The 26,032-nt window shown below is 37.1% G+C and overlaps 1 protein-coding gene across 8 annotated transcripts in view; it reads left to right on the forward strand.

Annotated features, from left to right (window-relative positions):
* Rmdn2 (regulator of microtubule dynamics 2) overlaps nt 1–26,032 on the forward strand; it is a 93,583-nt gene that overhangs the window by 8,119 nt on the left and 59,432 nt on the right. Inside the window, exon 1 of one of the 8 annotated variants that reach the window (XM_010611426.2) lies at nt 23,762–23,912. The exons of the other annotated variants lie outside the window; for them this stretch is intronic. Within the exon in view, the coding sequence (XP_010609728.1) occupies nt 23,896–23,912 (17 nt within the window). The 5' untranslated portion in view covers nt 23,762–23,895. Of the gene's footprint in view, nt 1–23,761; nt 23,913–26,032 lie in introns of those variants that run through there. 8 annotated transcript variants of the gene reach the window in all.

Below are 26,032 nucleotides of genomic sequence, written 5' to 3' on the forward strand. Positions count from 1 at the left end.
TTTGAGACAGGGTCTCACTATGTACTTGAGACTGACCTGGAACTCACTCTGTAGCCCATCCAGCCACAGTTTTGATTTGTTCTCATCTTCTGCACTGACTCCCTCAGGGTCTAACCCTGTCGAACTTCCTGTAATATTTCTACTTAACTGTCTATAATATCATCCCCTCTAAAGAGACATCCTTAACTAAGGTTAAGGGAGAAGGGGCATAGTTTTCATCTATCTGCTTTGAGCTGAGAAGGGTCTGTGAGGGAAAGACTGAAGTTGAGGGCTTTCTACAGAGAGATAATCAAATGGACCTTGGATAGAAATCATGTTGCAGCTTAACAGTTATGAACCCCCTTCACAAGTTTGATCTAGTGGGTGGGTCTCAGTAAAAGGAGTCTGGCATGTTTGTTTTTGGTTCCATCTATATGATCACTTGGAGTTTGGCAGCTTCTAGGCAAAAGTAAACAAATTTTCCAAGAAATTAAAGCATGCATTAAAAAAAAAGCATGAACACTAATACAGAAAGTCGTTTGGGGAAAGAGCCATGTCCAGACACTGCTTTTAAGGGACTGGAATAATGATTATAGCCAGCTGGCTCTTAGACACTTCTACTGATGGAGGTTGTGTATAAGTCTGACATTTCTTGTCATAAGTTCCTTTAGTGTTAGCTATAAGAAGATGGAGAGTTTAGTGGTTTCAAAGGACAATTTTAGCTAAGGAATTTAAAGACACTTGTTGAGCTTTTATAATTTCAGCCATAAGTTTGTTTGTTTGTTTGTTTGTTTGCCTTACTGAACCATGACAGTGGTCAGCACTGGTGTAGCTGTAAACTGCCAGAAGGGGTCAGGGTTTGGAGCCCCTTTTTATATTTAGCTTTTACTACTACGTTATTGTTTTTATACCTCTTTTGGTTATACTTTTCTACCTGTGTTTAAGACCAAGTTAAAGGAAGACTCATGTTTATCAAAATTAATCTCTTGCTGTCTATCAAGGTCAGTTAAGTCTCCTCAGGCATTACTTTTGGAGCCATGTACAGAACCTGTCAGCTCCTGTGTCAGCGTCAGCCACCAGGATGGGTCATGGTCTTGCTGGACCATGTTACTTTCTCTGAAAGCATTGGAGACTTTTCCCCCTTCGGTGACCCTCTGTCCATTTGTTGATTCCTGTCCTCTAGGGTCCAGCAGTCTCCCTGCTCAGGAGTTTGGGTAAGTCACCAAAGTTATAGGATCCTTTAGAAAAGGTTCCCTCGTGTCCTAGGTCCTCAATGACCTTGGAGAGCCAGGGCCAAAATATTGGTTGTCTTCCTATGCCACTTACTCTGTGTCATGGCTTACATCTAGATGTCCCCCCAAAGCCTCATTCAGTCATAGAGGGGGCTTTTTCAGAGGTGGCTAGATCTAGAATGTGTGATGCTAGGATTGTTTTGTGGTGCAGTGCTAGGATTAAGGATGTGAGTGCTACCTGCCCTAAGTAGCCTAGATAGGATGTAAGGGATAGAAAGAGCTGTGGTTGACTCTCGTTGCTTTGCTACTTTCTGCCTACCATGAACTATTTCTCCATTTCAGTACCTGTCTGTCATGCCATCCTGCTTTGGAGCTAGGAAATTATGGACTGAAACATATACAGACTGTGAGCTAAATAAACCTTTTCTCCCTTAACCTGTGAATGTTTGGTATTTAGTCTCAGCAACAAGAAAAGTGACTAAGACACCTTTCTAGTTCTGGTCTCCCAACTTCAGTTGTTGAACATCCAGAAGAGAAGATCTCAGTGTTGTAGTGGGAGCAGCGAGCTTAACTATTATAATCTCATCTGCATCTCAAGCACTTTGAAATATAAAATATAGCCATAGGACTGTTATTTCTTACTGATTATGGTTGTTTTAGACATTGAATCCCTGCAGAGGGTTAACAGACAACAATTATAAAGTTTTGCAGAGAAAACTTGAGATCAAGAGCAACACATAGTATTTCAGCATGGCAATTATGATATTATCTTTGAAACATTTAAATGTCTTTCTTAGTATAGAATAGCCTTTTTCGTCAGTCATTTCCATCTAGTACACAATTTGTTATTATTTAATAGGATGTCATCAAAGAAGTATGTGCCATTCTCCGTGACTTAGTGCCTGAGCATCTCCAAGTGTAGTGACACATATATAACATACACATCACATAAGCTTTTTAAAAAACTATCATTTGCCTGCTGGTCTCCTACTGGCATGACATGTACCTCTTATCACAAGTAGCAGGAATACAAGAGAAAGAAAAACATCTGAGTATAAACAACCCTCATTTTGTATTTTAGAACACCTGTATACATTTAGTACACCATGAAATTAGCAGTAATGAGTGTCACAGCTATATGGAGCCTTTGTCTCTTTAGTTTTGTATCAGGAGCATCTTTTAATGAGGAAACTTTATTGTTTTACCCATAACACCACAGAAATTACTGGGGCCCCACTAGTGAATAAAGACTGGAATAAATGTTTCTAGGCAGCTGATCCTTTATTCACCAATGGGAGTCTAACCTAGCAGTTCCCTGTGCTTAAGATGATCTCATTTAATTATCTTAACAAATTTTTCAGATGACCTATGAGAACTACATCATAATTAACACACTATTCTTTTTTTTTTTTTTGGTACTGGGAATTGAACTCAGAGCCTTACGCTTGAGAGGCAGGTGGTGGAACTGCTGAGCTAAATCCCTGATTTAGCTAACACTGATGAGCTAACACATTATTCTCGACCAGTGAGAGACTTCCAAATTATTGTACACAGACAGCAATATGCACTGCATTTTCAGAGCCAGTCTTGACGTCGTTTCAGTCAGCCAGCAACCTGGGTGGAAGCATGTCCTTAACAATAATGACACCTGCCTATGAGCCAACTTAAGTTGTAGACATAAATATTTTAAAAATTAAACAAATCAAAAAGAAGAAAAAATTGTCGAGCTCAAATGAAATAGCTGCATATGTTGCAACTGGTCACAAATTGAACGGACAGGCACACATAAGACAATTATTAAGAGACTGGAGTGCACTCAGAGACATTTAACCAATTTGAATTATAATTGTTTTACAGTTTTTAGGTTTGTAATTATGGGCTGGTCAAATCTTTGTGTATGTCAGTTAACAGAGATCTCTTGTAATAAGAATCAGAAGGAATAAAATCCTTGTACACCTGTGAAAGTGAAGGCAGTTTTAAGATGGACCCTAGGCTGATGGTTTGTCTGACTGGAATACCCAACTATACTGGCTTCTCCTTGTTGCTTTGACAGCCACAGTTGCTTAATAGCCACAGCTAATAGCCAAAATTGCTGTTTTGATAGCCATGTGTAACTATTCCCTCTAAAGGGGCGAGCTGTTAAAGTTAATGTTAACTACTTCCAGGGTGGGCGTGCAGGCCATGTTTGGGTGTAGAAAGAGACTAAGTAGCCTTCTTTCCAAACAGTGAGGGAAGAAAGCTTGCCAAGGCTCCAATCTTCCCTGCTGCAGATGTCTACCTGCAACAGTTTTTTTTCCCCGTTTTGAAAAGAAACAAGTGGAAAGAAGATGCCCTTGTCTATTTGCTCTGTGCTCAGTCTAAGGTGTCCTCTAGATTTAACCCCATCCAGTGCCAGCAGCAGTGAACCAGAAGTGGGAGGAAGCTGCTCTGACTGTGCACCTGGACCCCCTTCCTTATGATCTTGTGACCCTTGGACCATACTTAGCTATGGGCTTTCCTCTTTCAGAACCTCAGGTAGCATATCTCTGAGAATGGTGGTTGGCCTGGCAAGATGTTCTGGAGAGAAATCCTAACAAAAGAGAGGCAGTCCTTTAATATCTGTTTGTGTTACCTGTTGAAAAATCTGTAGGAATTTAGCCAGTGAGGTGACATCTTATAGCAAGGCATCTGTTTCTCTATCAAGGAGAAAATCATTAGTGAACAGAATATCATCTACATTTTGCAGGACTGTGACTTGGGAAAATTTAAAACAGGGTAAGTCTTGGGACAGCACTTGTCCAAACAGTGGAGGATGTCTCTTAATGCAGAGAAAGTCTGCGTTATATATAAGGTGATTCTAACCATTTCCCTTCTCTCTTACAGTACAACTCTAGTTGCAAAGTAGCATCATAATCAGTGCTTCCCTCTGCATTCTACTGTGTCTCTAGGGTGTAGGCAGCCCAGATGCTGGTGTAGAAGACTGTTAAACCACTCTTTCTCAATGCATGAGGGTCAAACAAATTCCAGTACTTAAGAATACATTTCAAATGAGTGAGAGAATTTGACAATTGAGTTTTGCAAAAACAACAAGAGGAAAAATAGGCATCTCTTTTAGTCCCTACTTAATTTTTATGTGCCCTCAAGGCATGCCTGAGTTGACCTGCTCCAGAGCGGATAGCTGCTATCTGAAGAGTGACCATAAGATAGGTTGGGCCAGACTATTCACCCTTACCAATGCACACCCCTACTTTCTCCAGAAACTCAAATTCCAAACTCCAAAGCATGTTCCCCAAAGCACAAGCTATACCTGATTACCATTATAATGGCCATGTTTAAAGAAGGAAGCTTTGCTAGCAAAATTAAACCAGTGATAAAGAGACCTGAACAACAGTTTTCCAATTCTTTGAAAGAGAGTGGGAGAGGGGAAGGACAGATTGGAAGTAGTTGGAGCACTTCCCAGCCTGCAAAAGAGGTCACCTCGAGAGATAGAAGCAAGTAATGGCTCAGAAAAATCCTGCCCTGGGCCCATGAGCAAAGAAGTCACTGAGACATTTGTGTTATCTACCTAATCACCTTGGCAGTCTTCCTTAGCAGCCTGGCAAGATTATGCTTTACTCAAAATCCACTCTACAGTTGTATGTCTTTATATCTGTAACACACTTACGAAACCCACAGATTAAAACCTGTGCACATTGTCTGGCAACCACAGCTTACACACTGGCGGATGTGCTTCCTTCCCATGCACATATAAATGATGAAAACTGGCTTAGGAGGAGAGAGAGAGCCATTAGTTTGGAGCCTTTTGAGCTTGTGAGGAAGTAAGATAAAATAATAATTAATAAGGGAAAAATATGAGAAAGTGAAAAAATGGAAATAAAGTCTTTGTAAATGGGGAGAGGAGGAGGGGGTGAAGGGAGGGCAGGGACAAAGGGAAAAAATGAGAACCAAGGCCACCTGTCATGTAAAGGTACAAGATCCCAATAATGAATGTAACTGTACTGTATACCTAAAATGTACCAATAAACTCAATGAAAAAAAAAAAGAATAGCTTAGAAATTTTCTCCTAAACTGAATGTGTTTTGGTCCTTTAAGTACAATGCTTAGGAAATAGCTTTTTCTGGTGTCACCTAGAAATTGAATCTTTCCATTGGGCCTCAATTTAATTTCCTATACCAGCTGGATGGGAAATTGTGCCCAGAACACTAAGTGGGGACATTGCCTTCACATGTGTTCTGGATGGGCCGAATTCTGATGTCTCATCTGACCCAGGGACAAGGTATGTGTTCCTCATCTAAAATGACTTCCCTTTGGTATTAACATAAACATTTCATTTTCTATGGGCTCAACTTGAAAGCTCTTAATTGTTGGGTAGGTGGGAAAGGTTAAGATAGATTGGTACTAAAACTTTTGCAGTCTTCCTTTCTCTCTGATCTTGAGAAGAAACATGCCTTCCAAAAAAAAAAAAGGAGAAAGTACAAAGTGACAGAAAAAGATGAGAAATAAGATCATAGAAAAGAAAGTTTTCTCTTCTCAGAGGGGATTCCTGAGTAGGTTGCCTGGAATGATTATTTTAATTTAGATTATAATTAAGACCATATTCCCTGTTGTCATTATTTTAGATCATTTAGACTACATTGACAAAAGGTTTGTAAATAGTAGTAGGTGGCATTATATAACTATTGAAGAAGACAGCAACTGTTTGCCAAAATAGGTAATTTTAAAAATGTGGTTTCTATGTAACCCCTTATGTAAGAACTGTCTAGATCAGTGCTAGCCAAGAGAACTCTTTGTGATTAAATAGACTGTATCTGTGCTGCCCAGTGTTGTAACCACATGTCATTAGTGCATCTGAGGAATTGAATTTTTAATTTAATTTTATTCCAATCATAATTTTATTTAATTGCAATTAAATTTAAATAGTCACTTGAGGATAGTGGCTACTGAATTTTAGCACAGATCTAAAGATTGGAAAATATATAAGTGATTCAGATTAATCCTTGTGTGAGTTAACTCATTGAATTCTAATATCAGGAACATAGATAATATGTTTGTATGGAAAAACAAGTAATTTATGAATTAAAAAATTGTGCCTAATGTTTTTGAAGAATAAAATCAACAGGTTAAAAAAAAAAAAAAAGGAGCGCTAGTGAATATGCTATGGCTTGAAATTCCTGAGGACAAGGATCCTGTGTCTTCATAATTATATTTCTAACCCCTTATTTCTGTGCCTAGTACAGAATAGGTACCAATAAAGATTTATTGATCTGGTAGTTTTTAGAAGAAATCTAGATTATTCAAAAATGTTACTCAGAAAAGTGTCCTGGTGGCTTTTATGGGTATAGATAACAGCAGCCTACTACTTAATAATGACAAAAATTTAATCATATCATGGAGCATCAAGAGTTACTGAAGATAAATCAGGTGGTTTTCCTTCCAGTGTGTAAATCTGTGGCACTTCCTCATCAGGAGTCCTATGTGCATTTTCAGCAGTCACATCACAGAAAGAACATGATGGAAACAGAGACTAGCCTGAGAAGATCAGAGACCCGCTAAACCTACAGGGTTGCTAGCAACCTGGTGTTGTAGTATGGGGCAGTGAATGAGTGATCCTCATAGTCAAAAAAACCCTGGCTTAGTGAGTGAGCACAGGCTTGTTCAAGAAATTCCAACACTCTAGAAAGAAAAGAAACTTTTGTTAAGTTTAGGACAAATAGAATAAATAAATTATAAGACTTAATTCAGCTTCAGATAATGAAATAAGCATATGTTTTTAAATATGGATTGGTTCAAGAAGGAATTTTGAAATTTATGAATGACAGTCACATGCAGCTAAAACAAAAAAGTAGACATCAAAACTCAAAGACTGATATCAGAATCTTGGGTGTTTGGGTTAGAATTAAATACCGAAGTGGATGTTAGACAGACTAGACTGAAGTGAGAGCAAAGTAGAATGAGAGGAACTTTTCCTGTTTAAAACAAAGCAGACATACCCTTAAATTGAATTTTTAAAAAATGAATAAGATATAGAAAGATTTAACACATCTTTCTAAATACATACCTAGAAATAAGCTTCTAAATAAATAATTTTTGTGAAGTATATTTGAGATTGTCTGAATTTTTTAAAATTCCCCATAGTATTAGATGACTAACTGTGGTGAGATGCAGTCATAACCCCTTACCACATTTTGAGTGGGTTGTATTCTTCATACATAATGTCCTCCATGGCATAATTAAAACAGCAGATGACAATTCTGTGTTTACATATAAAACTTCTTTTGTTGGAGGATTTTATTTGTAGTAAAATAGATACTAGTCACAATTTCCTAATACTATTAGTTTTACACAAGAAAAGAAAAATGTAATTATATGATTAATATGACAAAAACTCAAGTGCAGGCCGGGGATTTAGCTCAGCGGTTCGGTGGCCTGCCTTGCAAGCACAAGGACCCAAGTTCAATCCCCGGTACCAAAAAAAAAAAAAAAACTCGAGTGTTAGGACTCATGAAACAATCCTGATAAAGATCCGTGGACTATATTTGCAGTAAGGATTATTAGACTCTCTTGCATGGCTTCTCTTACACAACCACCATCATGGCCCTTCAGGTTTTTGCTTTGTTTGGACTCAACTAATTCAGCTATCAAAACTGATAGTTGACTCAACTTTTGAGTGTGGTAGTGAGCATGACTAATGCTCAAATTCTTGTCCCATGCCCTCTGAGTGCCTGCTAATGCTTTGGCATTAACACCTTTGACAGTATCTTTACTTCTTTGTAGTGATGTTGGACTGATTCAGTTTTTGTCCCTGCTCCAAGACAAGGAATCAGCCACTCCAGGGGCCATGTTATTTCCTTTTGGTGAGAATAGTTTTAGACACCAACATCTGAGTATATGGAAGAATACTGTTTTTAGACAGGATAATATTAGAGGCTGTTTTGGTCTCTTTGGGGACACAGTAAAATTTTTTTAAATCTTCTTAAGATCACTAGTTCACAGTTTAAATTTCATTCCTTATTTCTGAAAACTTGGGCTCATTTTTTTTAAAAGTTACCCTCTTCTCTTTTCCCTGTCATAATTGACCTGTATTACTCTGTCAAACTACAGACTCCAAAACTATTATTTCAGTGATAATGTTATGTAAAGCTTTAGAAAATTCCATGTAAAATGTTAAATCTTCTTTTAACTTAAAGTAATAAATTCATTATTCTTCATTTGGCTGTGGGCTTTAGGAAGAATAAATGTGTTTCAAAATTAGATACAGGATTGTGCAGAGACCAAAGGGGTCTTTTAAAAAAAAATCTAGATATTTTCATTTTAGTATTAGGTTCATATGATTCCCTCAGATAGTATTAATGGAAAGAGTGCTGATTATTTGAGAAGAAAAAGAAACACCCCCCCAGTCTACCCTCAGCACAGCAACATAATGTAAAGCATAGTACCTTGTACCTCAGATGGTATTACCTTGTAAATAATAGAGGAGGAGGATAAAATCGAGACCACAGACAGACAAGCCTTTGAGGAGGGTTCATTTGAATCTCCTTTAACTTTCATTTTTAAAAACCAAAATACATACTTTGTTTTCTGTTCATTTGCCTTTTATTCTTACCATTATTTACTTCCGTTAAGTCAGTTTTATTGTTGAACTTAAATTACTCAAGGTGTTGAGACAGATTCAGATATGATTCTGTATTCCTTAATGTTTTAGAGGTCAACATTTACAAAGAGAAAATTTTTTTCAAAATGTTTTTTACGTCTTTAAAAAATGGAACATTGTCCATGTGGCAGCCTCTTTCTACTCTTTTCAATGGTAACCTTTATGTTAAAAGTTGGTGTGCATTCTTCCTTTAAAAATCTTAATGTTTCTTAGTGTATACATAGCATTATATGGTACATAACATTTTGTAACTTGACTTTGTATTAAATGCTTGTTTCAGGTTTTTCCATATTGATACATATAAATTTATTTCATTCTTTTCAACTGCTATGCTGCATTCCATGAAGGAATATACCATATTTCCTGATTGATGGATGTTTTAGTCACCACTTTTTGTTCTTATAAACAACGCTTAACTGAACACCTGTTCATAATTCCTTAGACACACATGGGAAAATTGTTTAAAAGTATGTATATGAAGTGCTGACACGCAGATGAGATTTATTATGTTACTACAACATTCTTCAGAGTGTACCACTTCACAGTCCTAACAACAGTATATTTTATTTCTTTATACAAATTCGTATGTTGTCCGACATTTTAATTCTAGCCAACCAATGCCGATGAAATGTTAATGAATCATTTTCCAACATATATTTCCCTGAACACTAGTAAGTTTGAGCATCTTTTCCTAATATATTTTCCAGTAGGTCTTCTCTTCCATGAATTCCTTCAAAAAAGGACAGGGGAAATAGATCATATAAACAATTGCAGTCTCCCTTACTCTCTGAGTGTGTGTTGTTTCTGTGCCATCTCTGGAGATACAGCAAGGAGCAAAACAAAGTCACAATTTGAACACTTTCTTTAAAAAAACAATGAAATAGGATTTAAAGAGAGATCACTTCAGTCCCAAAGGCCAAGAACAAAGCAACAATTGTTAACTACCTTTGTATCCTGAAGTCAGATACCAGAACAACCTGCTAAGAGATTGAAGCCACTGCTAGAATGAGTTCTTACCCACCTAGGTACCACAGGGCTGAGGGGAGCGCTACTTAAGGGAAAATTGTCAATGTGCTGGGTGAGGCATCAGTATGCATGTAAAGCCCCATGCTCTGGGAATGGAGTCTGCAGAAGCAGAATACGTAGTGGGGAGAGAAAAGAGTACTTGTTGCTCTGAAGCCAGTACTAGAGTCGGCCGAGGTGGATGATGAATCTGCTAAAGAAAGCTGACTACTGGTCAAAAAAGTGGGAGAGAAACCAGAGGACAGTGGTGTGAGAAGCCAAAAATGGACAAGGTTTCAAGACCAGTTAGTAGGTTTGGAATCATTCTCAGCCAACTATGAATTCTGGCCCAGCTATTAACTAGCTATATAACATCTGTTATCTAAACCTGAATTTATTTATCTTAAATGGTGGTTAATAATGTATGTTGTTTAAATTTTTGTTTTATTTTTTGAATTAATATTTTTTATGAAAAAATAAAACAAATTTTCATAACCAAATAAGAGAATAAAAATAGTTATTATACTGTGTATCATTAGCTTCAAATTAGCTACTCAATACAAAGAGATTTTTACAAAACAGAAACAAAATATATTGCAACACAAACTTTCTTTTCAAGGAACTAAGATAAACTAGTAATATAAATGAAACAAATTAGCATATTTATTAAACTATTTATAAAACAATGGACTATGTAATTTGAGGAAGTATTTGAACTTCTCCCTACTTATTTATCTCTTCTCTTTTGCTCTTTATTTGTGTATATGTGTGTGTGTTGTATTTCTCACAAAGAAGACTTGATATTTGAGCTTTTTGTCTGACTTATTTCACTTAACTTTATGTTCTCAAATTGTGTTCACTTACTTAGGAATGCCTCAAGTTTATCTTTATTTATGGCAGCATAATACTCCATTGTGTATCAATACCACGTTTTCCTTATCCATTCATCTATCTATGAACATATGTGCTGTTCAAAGATCTAGCTGTTACAAATTGTGCTGCTGTAAAATGGGTATGCATGTATTCCTGTAATATGATGGTTTGAACTCTTGGGAAGTTATCTAGGAGAGGAATAGCTGGGTTAAATGGAATTTCTGTTTTTAGTTTTTTGAGGAATCTTCACACTGATTTCAATAGTGATTGCACTAGTTTACATTCCAATCAACAATATAGTAGAGTTCCTTTTTCCCCACAGCCTCACCAGCATTGGTTATTGTTAGATTTTTTTTTATGATATCCATTCTCTCTAGGGTGAGGTGGTATATCAGTGTAGTTTTAATTTGCATTTCTCTGATGGTCACCATTGATGAGCCTTTTTTCATGTATTTATTGGCCACTTATACTTCTGAAAAGTGTCTATTTCAGTTGCCTGGTTTTTTATTGGGTGTTTTATTTTGGGGTATCTAAGTTTTTGAGTTCTATGTAGGCATTTCTCTGTAGAATAGCTGGCAAGATATTTTTCCCATTCTATAGTTTGTCTCTTCACTCTGTTGGTTCTTTTCTTTGCTGCACACTAGCTTTTTAATTTGATATAATACCATTTGTTGATTCTTATGCAAGTCAGGTTCTACTCAGAAGGTCCTTGCTTTTGCCTATGTCTTTAAGAGTTGTACATATGGGCCAGGAATTTAGCTCAGTGGTGCTGCTGGCCCACCTCACAAATGCAAGGACCTGAGTTCAATCCCCAGTACAAAAAAAAAAAAAAGAGTTGTACATACTATTTTATCTTCCAGCAGATTGTTTCTGTTTTAACATTGAGATCATTGCTCCACTTTGATTTTAGTTCAGTACATGCTGAGATACTGTGGTACCTCAGTTTACAATCTTAATTCTTTCCATAATTCTGGTTGCAAATGAATTGCAACCAGATTGCAACCAGAATCATGGAACAAATTCGGCATCCAGAATCATGGAAATAATTAAGTTCATGAACCAAGGTACCACTGTACTTGAGTCTAGACTCAGTCTCCTGCATGTGGATATCTAGTTTTCCTAGCTCATTTATTAAAGAAGCTATCCTTCTTCCAGTGTCTGTTGTTGGCTCCTTCGTCAAAAATCAAATAGTTATATGTGCCTGGGGTTGTTTCTGTTTCTTCTGTTCTGTTCCATTAATCCACATGCCTGTTATTTTGCCAGTACCATGCTGTTTTGATCACTCTAGCTTTATATTATAACTTCAAGGCAGGAGTTGTGATACTACCAGCTTTTCATTTGTTAACCAGGATTGTTTTTGCTATTCAGGGTCTCTTCTGATCATATATTCATTTTGTGATTGTTTTCTCTAGCTCTCTGAGAAATGACATTGGTATTTTGATTGGGATTACAATGAATCCCAATAATCCTAATAATTTTCTGAATTTCAACAGTATCCATTGTGATTTCATCATTTACATTTCTAGTTGCATTAATTTGTTTTATTTCTTAATGGCTAAGTATTTGATTTTTATTTATTCTTTCAAAGAACCAACTCTTTGATTCAGCAGTTCTTTGTATTTTTTAGCCTCCATTTTATTAATTTATGTTCTGATCTTTATAATTTTTTTCCTCGTGCAAGCTTTGAGTTTGGATTGTTCTTTTTTCCTAATATCTTTACATGCATCATTAGGTTATTCATTTGGGCTTGTTCTATTTTTCTGATGTGGGCATTCGGCACTATAAAATTCCCTCATAGGACTCCTTTCATTGTATCCCATAAATTCTCATATTTTGTACTGGCATTGTCATTTAATTCCAGGAACTGTCTTGTTTTTTTCCATAGTTACCACTGTGACCCATTGATTATTCAAGAGTGTTTGGTTTAATGTTTATATGTCTGCATAGTTTTTGTGGTTTCTTTTGCTATTGATTTCTAGCTTCATTGCACTGTGATCTGTTAATAAGCATGGTAAAATTTTGATTCTTTTGCATTTACTTAGGCATATTTTATTGACTAGTTTGTGGTCTGTTTTGGAGAAAGTCTGTGTGTAGCCAAAAATACTATGTATTTTGTTGTTAGGTGGAACATTCTGTATATATCTGTTAAGTCCATTTGTTCTTTCATTCAACTTGATATTTCTTTGTTAATTTTTGTTTAGTTGATCTATTTGTGATATTGGGTATTGATGTTATCTGATCTTATATGTCCATTAGAATTTGTTTTATCAAGTTGGGTGCTCCACGGTTTGATGCATGTATGTTTGTAATTGTCATCTCTTGCTGTTGAATAATTTCACTAACCAATGTATAATGTTGTCCCTTTTTCCTCTTTTCATCAGTTTGTCTGAAAATAAGAAAGCTATTCCTACTTGTTTTCAGGTTCCCATTGAATGGAATATTGTTTTCCATCTGTTAATTTTTAGTGTATGAATTTCTTTTAGTGTTAAATGTTTCTTGTGAGTTGAATCCATTTACATTGATAGTTATTATTGATATATATTGATATTCTTTCCATTGTATTAATTTCCTGTTGCTGTTTTGTTTTCTTACTCTTATTCTACTTAATTGCTAGCCCTACCTGATTTTTTTGTTGTTGTTTTTTGTGCTGGGGATTGAATTTAGGGCCTTGCACTTGTGAGACAAGTCTGGTGCCACTGAGCTAAAGCCCTGAACCCCTGATGTATTCATTTTATTGGATCTTTTTTGTTGTTGTTACCAGGGATCAAACTTGGGCCCTTGCGATTGCCAGGCATTTGCTGGAACCACTGAGCTAAATCCCCAGCCCTTCATTGTCTTTCTTGGATGTCTTTGAGAATTTTCTGGAGGGTTGATTTAGTGTTCATGAATTTATGTTTTCTTTGTCAAGAATTATCTTATTTCTCCCCAAATTTTGAAAGATAATTTTTCAGGATGTAAGAGTCTGGGCTGGAAATTGTTTGCTTTAACAGCATGAAACACTTCATTCCATGCTCTCTTAACCTTTAAGGTTTGTATTAATTCTGATGGGTTTTCCTTTAAAGTTGATTCATTGCTTTTCTCTAGCAGGCTTTATGATTCTGTTCTCATGTTGTGTTTCTGGTATTTTAATTACTTTGTGGCATGCAGTGATTATTTTCTAATCATACCTGTTCATGGTTCTATATGCTTTACTTATCGTATGTTAAGTTCTTTTTCCCTGTACAGAAAGTTTATAACCTGTATAAACAGATTGTTTTATGCCCTTTATGCTGTCTTCTGATTTTTCATTTATTTCAATTATTCTTAGTGATTTTTGAACCATCTAGGAGCTATTGGATCCAATTTCATGTTCCTTTGTTGTTTTTAGGGTATCTCTCATTAATTAGATTTGTTGGAGTTAATTCAACATTTGATACATCTCTGTTTACCACAGCCCTGTCCTCCAGGTCTGATGCTGTATCTTCACATTGGTTGCTTCTGCTGCCCATACTTCCAATCATGTTTTTAATCTCCTGAATTACTCTTTAGAACTTTGTTATGGACTCCCATTGTTTTCTATGTTGGAAATTAATGTTTTGCATTTCTTTCTTTAGCTCTACTCTATTTATTAGTGTCTTCTCTAAACTTGCTGATTATTTGTTTCATTATTGTCCTTATGTGATTAGTTATATCTTCTTTAAATTTGCCAAGCACCTTATAGAACTCTTTTGCTTCCATTGCTACACTTTTAGACTTAACTACTTCATAGCTTGTAATACCTCCTTACCGCCCCAGTACCAGTTTTGTGGTATTTGCAAGGTTTTGGAGGCATTTTATTATCTTGTCTTTTCATGTTTTTGTTTTAATTGTTATTGTTGTTGTTGTTTCTTTGTTCATTTTTGTGCCAGGGTTTGCAAATTCATTGGCCTAGTGCCTTGTTCCTCAAGAATAAGCCACAATATTGTTTATGATTCCCCCAGGCAATCTAAGTATTGGCATAGAGAGAAAACCAGTTGCTAGTCACTACTCTGTTACCTTGCCCATGGTAGTAAATTCAGCAACAACAGTGGCACCAAAAGTCAGCTGGATTTGACAGGCCCTAGGAAGCACTCATAAACAATCTCTTACCAAAACAAAGAGGACTCTGATTTTAGTGAACACAATTAGGCCCATCTTATATTGACCTACAGTAATTCTGTGCACTGATTTCTTCTGGGTGGTGGCAGCAACACTAGAGCTAAAACGTACCTCTAAACCAAATGCCTTTTTCTTCAGGACCTCCACCTCTGATGATTATACCTGCTGAACCTGCCCCCCACAACAGAATACACTTCCTGTGGTCCTCTTGGTCTGAGCCCTGGGCCTTCCGGGGGATCCAGGAGATCCCTGTGTAGAACTCACCTTCTGCCAACCTATCCCCCAAGGCTGTCTGTCACTCAGTCTCTGTGAAAGGGTATGACTTCAGTCCTGAAGCGCAACTCCTCTCCTGGGTATTGGTTTCTTCCTTGATTGGGCCAGTCTGTTGGTTGTCAACTCTTTTGTTCTGTGCCGTGTAGAACCCAGGGACTGGAAGTGGGATTTGCACTTCACTGTCTCTCCTGGCATTGGTGTGAGGCTCTGTGGGTGGTGGCAGCAACTGAGGGCAGGAGGTATAGTTCCCAGGTCCTCCCACTTAAGCAGAATCAAACTTGTAAGTACAGGCTGACTTCTTTCTTCTTAATAACTTTAAATTTTAAATGAGATGATATAAGAAAGTACTTTGCGCCGGGCATGGTGGCGCACACCTGTAATCCCAGCACTCGGGAGGCTGAGGCAGGAGGATCGCAATGAGTTTGAGGCCAGCCTGGTCAGTCTCAACTACATACTGAGACCCTGTCTCAAAAAACCAAAAAAAAAAAAAAAAAAGAAAGAAAGTACTTTGCTTTTGCACTGTGTCTAATCTTTAGTAAGTTGCTTAAATTTTTTGTTATTTTATTAATATGAAGAAAATGATCAAATGATAGCAAGTGCATTAGAACAGGGCAGGCAAACTTTTTCTATGAAAATTTTAGGCATTGAGGAGCATACTATGTGTGTGTCAACTATTTAGCTCTCCCAATACAGTGTGAAAGCAGCCATAGACAATATGAATATGGCAGTGTTCCCCCATAATTTTACAAAAGCCAGTGGCAGGTGGATTAGGCTGTCAGGGTTTAGTTTGACAACCCCTGAACTAGAAAAATACATTCAACAGTAGACTTTCAGTTGTAATGTTTTTAGTCAAGTAAAATAAGGGCTGGTCCTATTTAGCTATATTTGGGGACTTAGAAGTCCCCCTGTCCCAGTATTGGGAGTTGAACCCAGGGCCTGGCACATCTAGAAAAACTACTTTACCACTGAGCTAAATTCCCAGTCTTGCCTTTTAAAAAGATTTTGAGATAAGGATATTGCTAAATTGCTCAGGCTGCCCTCAAATTTGTTGTACTCCTTCCTCAGTCTCTCAGAAGCCTCCTTCTGGATTCCACTCCTAGCAAGAGGTCAATTTTTTATAAGCTCTATATGAGCAATTACTGGGTGGTGGTGAGAATATAAACCTGATCTAGGCCTAGACAGATGAATGAGAGGCAAGAATGTGAGCCCCAGAATGGTAGGCCCTTATTTCAAGAAGCTTGACTTTGAATGGAAGGAGACTATCTAAGCAACAAGAGAATTTCATTTCAGAGAGCATGTACTTAAATATTTAACTTTTTTATTTTTTAAAATTTTTAATCTGAGTGGTACTTGACCTGATTTATATACCACAGGGAAGAAACCCCAACACAAAAAGCAATAATAATAATACCTTTTATTTAAAAAAAAGAAACAAACATAATCAAAGAGGAAATAATTCATGAAATGAGGCATATCCTGTTCCTTTTAGCAGCAGTACACCTTAAATATTAGGATAACATGTACAAGAAAGACCGTGGTAGCACTACAGACTCTAGGGAAACTATTACCCTCAAGATATTATCTGTTAAAATGGGAATTGACTATATAGCATTAAAAAAAGTTGAACTTTTTTTCTACATTATGTTATCTTACTAGCCAATTTCCCCATTATAAAGTTTATAAACATAACTGGTTAATTTTAATTGTCTGCTTGGCTGAATGAAGAGACTCCTAGACAGTTGATTGAGTCATGGAAGTGTTAATCCTGCTGAGTGATCTGTTAGGATGTGTGTCACCAGAGGCATACCTTCAGAGGGTGTATGTCTTGCTGGCACTTTTTCCCAGTACTCTGCTTCTTGGCTGCCATAAAGTAAGCAGCTTTGCTCTACCACTCTTTTTTTTTTTCCTTTTTATTGAGTTTATTTGTACAATCTAGGTATAGAATACAGTTACATTGATTATTGGGATCCTGTACCTTTACATAATAGGTCTTGATTCTCATTTTTCCCCTGTCCCTGGCTTCCCTTCACCCCTCCTCCCCTCCCTATTTACAAACACTTTATTTCCATTTTTTCAATTTCTCATATTTTTTTCCTCTCCCTTATTACCTTTCCCCCACCCCTCCTACTTTCCCCACACCTTTAGCCCTTTACTTCCTATTTCACATTATTAATTATCTCATTAGGATCCTGTGTACTGTTATAGTTTTTCACACCAGAGAAATTATTCGGTATTTCAGTTAAAGAAATCTCTGTATGAACATTAAAAATAGGGAATCCTAAAATAAAACTAAAAAGGAAAGTAAAAGAGAAAAGGCAATGATGTAAGATTAACCTAATCCTTAATTCTGAAGATGAAAATGGTCCCTTAACATATTTAAATTGCTTCTTGCTCTTGTAGTCTTATATTATTCTTTTTTTCCATCATTTAGAGAATACCTTATTAGTTTCTATAATCAAACCCACGAACAAATGACCTTACATATTTAATACAGTGCATTACCCCGTACAATGGAAAAAAAATAACATTTCTAGACAAATATGGCTGTCCATTTCTGTACAGTGCCAACTCAACACAGTAAATTGGGATAACTTTTTTTCAAAGTTGAAAGCACAGTTAAAGTTTCCAAAAATTCAAGTTTTATATATAATATATATATTTTTTAATTTATATAAAAAGACCAATAATAGCAGTATGTTATGCATCAATAGCAGCAACAGCTTTTCCAGGTTCTGCAGTCGTCTGAGCAAAATTATAGACATTCAGCACATTCCATTAAAAAAACAAAAAAACAAAGAAAATAATAATATCCAGAAAACAGCACAGTTCTGTTGCTGTTGTGGTACCTGCCACCATTTCTTTTTATTAGCATCTTAATCATCATCTGGGAAGAGAACATTCTAGAGTAATATCATTAAATATAGCTCTGATAAAGCACGGTCACTACTACATATCATGAAGCAGGTACAAGATATTTTACATTCACAGAGGTATGATACAGTACCGTCCTACATCAATAATACTAGAATCAGTTTTGATTTGAAATTTACTTTGTCTGCAAATAAGATTGCTACCCCTGCTTTTTTCTGGGCTCCTGTCACATGTAGAATTGTTTTCCATCCTTTCACTTTCAGTCTGTGGGTTTCTTTTTGCACTAGGTTTGTTTCTTGTATACAACATACTATTGGATTTCGCTTCTTATTCCATTTTGTCAGTCTATTTCTCTTGATTGGTAAGTTGAGGCCATTGACATTGATGATTATAACTGATATGTACTGACTTATTATTATTATTGACATGTTATTGGCCTTTTGTTGACTCTTTACTTTTTCACCTTCTCCTTTTAGTTTCTTGCCTTGCCTATTTGATTTGCTCTGTTGGGCCTCATGATGTTATTGCCTTCATTGTCTTTATCTAGGATCTTGTTTAGAATTGCTTGTAGTGCTGGTTTGGTATTCATGTAGTTTCTCAGGTGTTCTTTGTTGTGGAAGTATCTTATTTCCCCCTCCATTTTGAAAGAGAGTTTTGCAGGATACATCAGTCTAGGTTGGAGGTTGTTCTCTTTTAGTACTTGAAATATCTCACTCCAGGCTCTCCTTGCCCTAAGGGTTTGTGTTGAAAAGTCTGCTGTGATTTTGATGGGCTTTCCTTTGCATGTGATTTGTTTCTTTTCTTTTACTGCTTGTAGTATTTTGTTCTGTTGGGTTTCTGGGATCTTGATTATTATATGTCTAGGTGTAGATTTTTTTATTGTAGCTAGTTGGGGTCCTATATGCCTCAGTTATCTGAATGTCAAAATTCTTCCCCTCTGTTTGGGAAGTTTTCTGTCATTAATTCTGCGAACAGCTTTTTTAAGTCATTTGTATTTTCTCCTGCTACTTCATGGATTCCTATCAGTCTTATGTTATTCTTCTTGGCATCATCTCAGAGTTGTTGGATGGATTTCTCCTGATCCCTTACTGTTTTTAAGAGACCTCTCTTTTCATGGTCACTGACTGCAGTCTTCTATATCTGAGAGTCTATCTTCACATTCTTTTATTCTGTTGCGTACACTTTCTATGGAGTGTTTAATCTCCTGGATATCTGTTTGAATCTCTTTTGTGGATTCCATTTCTGTCCTATGTTGGGTGTTTATTTTTTCCATTTCTTTCTTATGCTGGGCCTTCATGGCTCCTATCATTGAGCTCATCTATTTTTTTGTCAGTTTCTGCTCTAGAGTCTCGAATCATGACTTCCATTTTGCTCACTATCTCTATGGTTATCTGGGAAATTATTTCAGTTTTGGATTTTTCTAGAGCCTGATCTGTTTTGTTACTTCCTGTGCTTTGACTTCAGGGTGTCCTGGTGGTTCACTATCAGCCTTTTCATCCTCATTTGCCCTACTGTTTGCCATTGGTGAACTGGAAATCTGTCCTTGTGTCTTGCTTAAGTGTTTTCTCATTTTTATTTTTGTTGTCGGACTGTCCTTGGTTTAATCTCTGGATTATTACCCAAATCTTCCTGATATAGTTGCGCCCTAGCTTCTGTGTCTCTAATGACCCACAGACATTCTCATCTTCATAACATCAGAGAAAACAGCTCATCAAATCAACCATAATCCTTTATCCCAACTGATACCATCAGCAACACATTACGGTCAAGCACAACTTGGAAACTCACCACCTGTGGTAGTCACTAGTCTATCACCCTTAAACCATTTGAATTAATTGAAATCAAGAAGCAGTCCAGAACATGTTTGCAGTGAACAAACTTTTCAATATAGTATATTTACCATTTAATGGCTCAGACAGAGATAAGACACAAGTTAGCTGATAGCTGAACCCCATGACGCAGACTCACCTCGGGCTGCAAGGCCCAGACTGAGTTCCCCAACCTTCTGAACAGTTGAACTCTACACTGTTCTACTATAGGTTTCCCACGCTCTTTCTTTAAAGATGTTCAAAGTTGGGAACTCAGAAAAATACCTTTTATGACCACTTCTGCCTCTGCAGAGTGGGTCCAAAGATTGGCACAATCAGGAGGTCTGAGAATGTGGGGGGTAAGGGGAGTTATGGGGGTTCAGGGGCACCCGCGGCTACCTTCCTGGTGCTGGAGCAATGGCGGCTCTGGGTGGGAGAAGGCGTGGCTCTCCCTCCTGCGGATTGGGGCCCAGGCTACTTTCTGGGGCACTGGAGGATGGGGGCGCCAGGTGGGAGAGGGCATGGCTCTCCTTCCCGTAGTACTCCACCACTCTTTCTGGCCATGGTGCCAGATGACCATGGACTCAAACCTCTGAATCATGAGCTAGATAAACATTTCCTCCTTTAAATGGTGTATGTTAGGCATGTTTTCCCAGCAATAGGAAAGCTGATTGATACACATGAGTTATTGAGAAAGACAGAATAAGTTTACAAATGTCTAATGTTGTGTTGAAAGAAAGTAAGATAGTTAGCCTAGTGCTAAAGATGAATGTTACTATGACTATACATAATCAGACATACTTGATAATCCATTTACAAAAATAACTCATAATGAATAAATTACATTGTTATCATTGACTAAAAATGTTACTGAAGGCAGGTGACACACAGAGAGGCAACAGAAGGGAAGTAAAATAAAAGTTTATTCCATCGATGGGGGTCAATCACACCTAATGGCAGTGCCCTGATCAACCCTGTACCGGGCTACTACTCCTTCTTTTATAGGGTTACACAGCCTTGATCTCATTCAAGTGGTTGCATTTCATTTTCACAGTTCACATTGCTGATATTCAAATCATGGCAGTGAGGCAGTTGAATTTCAACTGGGATGTAGCTGTAGTGCTTCTTTGTTAGGGGAGGTTACCTTTAAAATTCATTTAGTTATCTATTCTAGGGGGGGGCGGGGGGGTGTCTGGTCAACAGAATTAACAATGGTCCTTTTTATTTACAAAACCTTTTTAGAGAGACTAGATGCCTCTGGTGACTGTTGGTTCTGAACTAAACAAAGCAAATGGGTGTAAGTTATTTTACGTTGTGACATTTTGTAGGGATTTTTGCTATTAAAGTGTTCTCTATCAAAATAGTACACATTTATCAGCTAAAGATATAACTGTACAAGCTGGGGATTTGGCTAAGTGGTTCCACCACCTGCCTAGGAAGCACAAGGGCCCAAGTTCGATTCCCGTACAAAAAAAAAAAAAAAAGATATAACTGTACATTTCTCTATTATTGAATTCAGAGTAGCTCACAATCCCTGTTTTTTGATAATGTGGAAAAACAAATTTGCCATCCAGATTAATTCAGCCACTTCTGATTCAAAGATAGTCCTTTATGTTAAATATTCAGTCCCAGGGTTCTTTGCACCTCCTACTTCTCCCCAGGTGTAATGTGGATTTCCTGAAGTGATTCATCATCTAGGCACTGAGACATTCAATCCTGGTGTTAATGTATTACTGGATCTATATCTTAGATGGGAGGCTGCTGTGAGGTACCTCAGAAAGCTCTTCTACCTTGACTCTGGGGCTTGTTCTTGTCTCACATGTTGTGGGAACAAAGATAGCATCATTATCATCCCATCCAGCTTGTGGAAATGCATATTCTTAGGGCCCAGCCTATCACTGGTGAATCTCCATGTACAATGCCCAGGAGTCAACATTTTAACAAGCTCTCCTGGTAACTGATGCACCATAAATTTGAGAAGCTTTATTCTAGGAGATTTCTAATACTCCCTTGAACTATCACAATTAAATTTTAGTTTTAATAGCCGGGCGTGTTGGTGCACACCTATAATTCCAGCACTCAGGAGGCTGAGGCAGGAGGATCGCTGTGAGTTCCAGAACAAGCTGGACTACATAGTGAGTTCCAGGTTAGTCTCAGCTACATAGTGAGACTTTAGGTGATGACCTTTTTTTGAGCTAAGTTTAATTTTGACTGTCTTAAAAGTAAGTAAAAAGGGAGCAATTTTAGGACATCTATAGACGTTTAGATAAGTTGTCTGCCCAGAATGATATTAAATGAAACTACCCATACCAGAATGAGAATTCTTTTCAAATGTTTTGGCAAATCTGGATTGTCTCCCTTACCCTTCAAATACACATATCCAAACACCTTTCTTTGGACAGATAATTGTAAATTTGCTCAAACTAGGTGAGGAAGTGACCTTACAACTTTCATTATCTCCTAGATATGACAGACAACATGGCTATCTAGTCATAAATTCTTCATTTCCTTTGGGATAGCTCAGTGGCCAGATACTTCTGATAGATGCCTTTCGTGAGAGGCATCTTTTAAACATCAAGCCAACCCAGTGTTGCGAAGAAAAGTTTTCTAGAGAAACTATAAGCTGTATATATTTTATTCTGGACAATATGCAAAGGGGTCCTTTTAGAAAAGGTAAACGCAGATCTTAGTCCAGGAAAATTTCAGAATAACAGATAGCAGTCTCACCAGAAAGGAAAAGACTAATAGTTTGCTATATGAAGAGATAGTACTTGTTGGGCCTCCTGGGCTCCGTATCTTACTGGGTGTGCCAAGACTGTACATCCTTGAGCACTCTTTACACAGGCTACTTTTCAGAGTATGACAACAAAACTTGAGGTGTGAAGGAATGTATCCCTCTAGGACCGAAGGGAGGTTTAGAAAGTTTTCTTACTGCTTGCTATAAAAGTTGTAGATCACCTAAGCTATAGCTCCTTTCCTATGACATGAATGCGGGTATCTCTGGGCCCTCTCCATTGCCCTCATGGACAGTGTGCAGCCAAGGAGGACCAACACAGTATTCTAGTGGACACGGTCCTTACTGTGCCATGAATAATACAAGTCTTCTGTCTCTGACCTAGGAATCTCATGTCTTCTACACGAGGTTCCTTAGGCAAAATAAAATTACAAATCTGACAGTTGTATGGTGACAGTTGAGAGCTCACAGCCTCTTAAAAGGAATTTGTTCAAAGGTATCCTGGAGCAGGGTGTTAGGAAGGGAACAAAGATGGGAAGAGGTAGTAGAGTATAGCATCAGAGTACTGAGCAGCGGATTAAAGTGTTTGAGGAGATGTTTTGTGTCATAAGTGGATGTACACATACACCTATCAGAGAGAGAGTACTCCAAATTGCATTGGAAATGGAAAGAACAATGTTTCTTTTCTAGCAATTCTGTCAAACTCACCATTACATCAATATAAGTTGTTCCAAGTGTAAAAACAGTGGCATAACAGATCTCCATAATCTGCATGTGATCCAAACGATCAAATGGCACGCTTTACTGTCAGTGTGGACAAAGGCTGTTGAACTCCATGTAGGAGGGCAGTGACATTTGCTTCTTTTCAAACTTTTCTCCCCACATCAGTATACCTTCAAACCAAAATCTGTAACACTCACTTTTCCCTATCAGTAGAGGTTATAAAAACCTGGAATAAGAATGGTTAAGTGAAAGAATGAATTAGTGAATCAGGGGATTTGAAAAATTGCTGGTCAGATAGATAATCCTAAGGGGAGAACTGTGCAGATATTATGTGTGTTGTTGCCCTCAACTAGATATTTTTCACTCTTTGATGTGTTGACTGATTCCTTGAACATAGTGAAGTCAGAATATAAATTCCCCATTCACATAGATTAGAGCTTTTCAGAAAGGTGAGCTACAGAATAATTTTATTCTAAATTGATGTCATTAGATTCTAGAGTCTGCTGTCATCACATTCTATGGTATTGTCAGGTTAATTCCATGTGCAGCATGCGTTTTTAGTCTTCTGGCCTTTTCTACCTACACAGGGCATTATATGGCTTAAGGACAATGGCCTAGAAGGAAAGGGAAGACTTACTTTGGATTAAACTCAGTATGGGAAAATGCTTAAGGTAACTCTTTGAAAACAAAACAAAAAGCCAGCATGATGGTACATGCTAGTACTCCTAGCATTATGGGAGGCTGAGGCAGGAGTGTCACAAGTTTGAGCCCAGCCTAAAAGCTTAAAAACTTAATGAAACCCTATTTCAAGAGAAAAAATTTTTAAAAGATTGGGGATGTAGCTCTGTGTAAAGGTTCCAATTTCCAGTACTGCAAAAATTAACAAAATATATATTTAATTCTGTGTGTGCTAAAAAAATTGAAAATATTCATAAACCAAGCTTTAATGCTTCCTTTAGTCTCCTGCAATAACCGCATGTCTGGTATATTTAGTTGAAACATGCTCTTCAGAGAGGCTCTGTTTCATTCATAGTTAATATTTTAAAGTGCAGTTAGTCAATAGGATATTTTTATTTTGCTTAACTTCTTTAAATACGATAGTTTAATGGTCCCAAACAGATGTGATTTATATTCTTTAAAACCAGAAGTTGTTCTTCTTTGTGGGGATCCTATAGTTCTGCAGTCCTTTCTAAGGCTTCCCTTTCTTTATCTTTCTGCCTGCTCCCCGACCCTTTCAACTTCTCTCCACAACTGTTAACAGTGTGGGAGGGTACTTGTAGGTAGAGATAATTTTCTACATATACATGCATTCTTTTGGGAGCATCTGTGTGGCCATCAATTTCAGCTACCCTATTTTCTTATTCCCTGTTGTTTCCATATTGGTAAGGTAGATACTATTGCTCAGGAGACTTGGCTGACCTCCACTCTACTTCCTATACTTTTTTCCTCATTTGATCCTTTTTTCGCCCTAGCCACTGCAAAGAGGACAAGAGCTTCCAGTCAGAATGTTTTGAAGACCAAGTTGCTTCAGACCCTCGGCATCATGGAGTCTCTTCTATGTCACAGCCAAATATATCTCTTGGTTTTAGAACATCTCATCCTTCTGCAACATACACAGTCAATTCACCCAAAAGAAGTAGAAAATTATCTTCTTCATTAAGTCAATCTACTAGTTCATATTTCTCTGCAAGAAGTCAATCTTTATTTCTAGATTTCACAAAAGCAAGTCTTTCCTTTACTGGTGTCAAAGTAGAGCTAACTTTGATTCTCAAGAAGACACCAGCGTCAGTGATTTTAAATCTTATTCAGACTATTTTGGTGCCTTTAGATACCAAAGACACTTTTCTTCCTGTAAACTAAGTATAGTTTCCTGTAATAGGAGTGCCACTTTATTTGATTCTCTGCCAAATAATCAAGACATATTTAATCCAAATGAAATAGAAATCTTTTCTAGAAGTCAGAGCTTTATCCCATCAGTGCATGAACCTACCTCAGGCATTGTTGAAGAGGAAAGATTTGCTGTCTTCTCTCAAGATGAAGACAAACCTTCACCTACTGAAATTCCTAAAATAAGGTCACCTCAGACTTTCCTCCTAGTTAGAAGGGCAGCTTTGTCAAATGAGAAGTTTTCCCACCAAGTACACTCAAATCTGTAGAAATCACTGCTCACTTCTCTTGGGAGTCCCCTCTCCTCACTAAACTTCACTCCATTTTTGGGAAAAGATTCCTATGTTGAAGTTTAAATTGCTGTAAACTTGAAAGCTGGTTTATTGATATTATTGAAATAATGGATGTGAAAGATGATTTATTTCATCTGCTTCAGGCCTTTTTCAGGTTGCTGCTTAGAAATTGTCTAGTCCCAAATTTCTAAGTACATTATTGTAATACTTTTGTGGTCTGAGAATAACACCAATCACTGATGTACATGTTGTTTAATGTAATAATATTCTTTGATTAAAATGCTTTCTTTTATCCTAATCATTAGAGATAGCATTTCTATATAACTTTTATGAGTACTATAAGAAAAATATGCAGAATACTTAAAAACTAGATATTTTAATTAGATATTATTAATACACCTTCCTACATGCACAAATCTGGGGACTCAGAGAATGTTGAAATGAAAACAGAATTTTAAAATGTGTTTATCAATCTCCCAAAATTTTATTTTAAAAATTGACCATATCTTAGATGTTTTTCATTAGGAAAAACTTGTAAATGTACTTGTCAAAATAACTGAGTGAAATATGAATATATACAATTAAAAACACTCATGTTAGAATACAATTAG

Source organism: Fukomys damarensis, unplaced genomic scaffold, assembly GCF_012274545.1.
Source record: "Fukomys damarensis isolate Sample0158 unplaced genomic scaffold, DMR_v1.0_HiC HiC_scaffold_2, whole genome shotgun sequence".
Taxonomy (NCBI): Eukaryota; Metazoa; Chordata; class Mammalia; order Rodentia; family Bathyergidae; genus Fukomys; species Fukomys damarensis.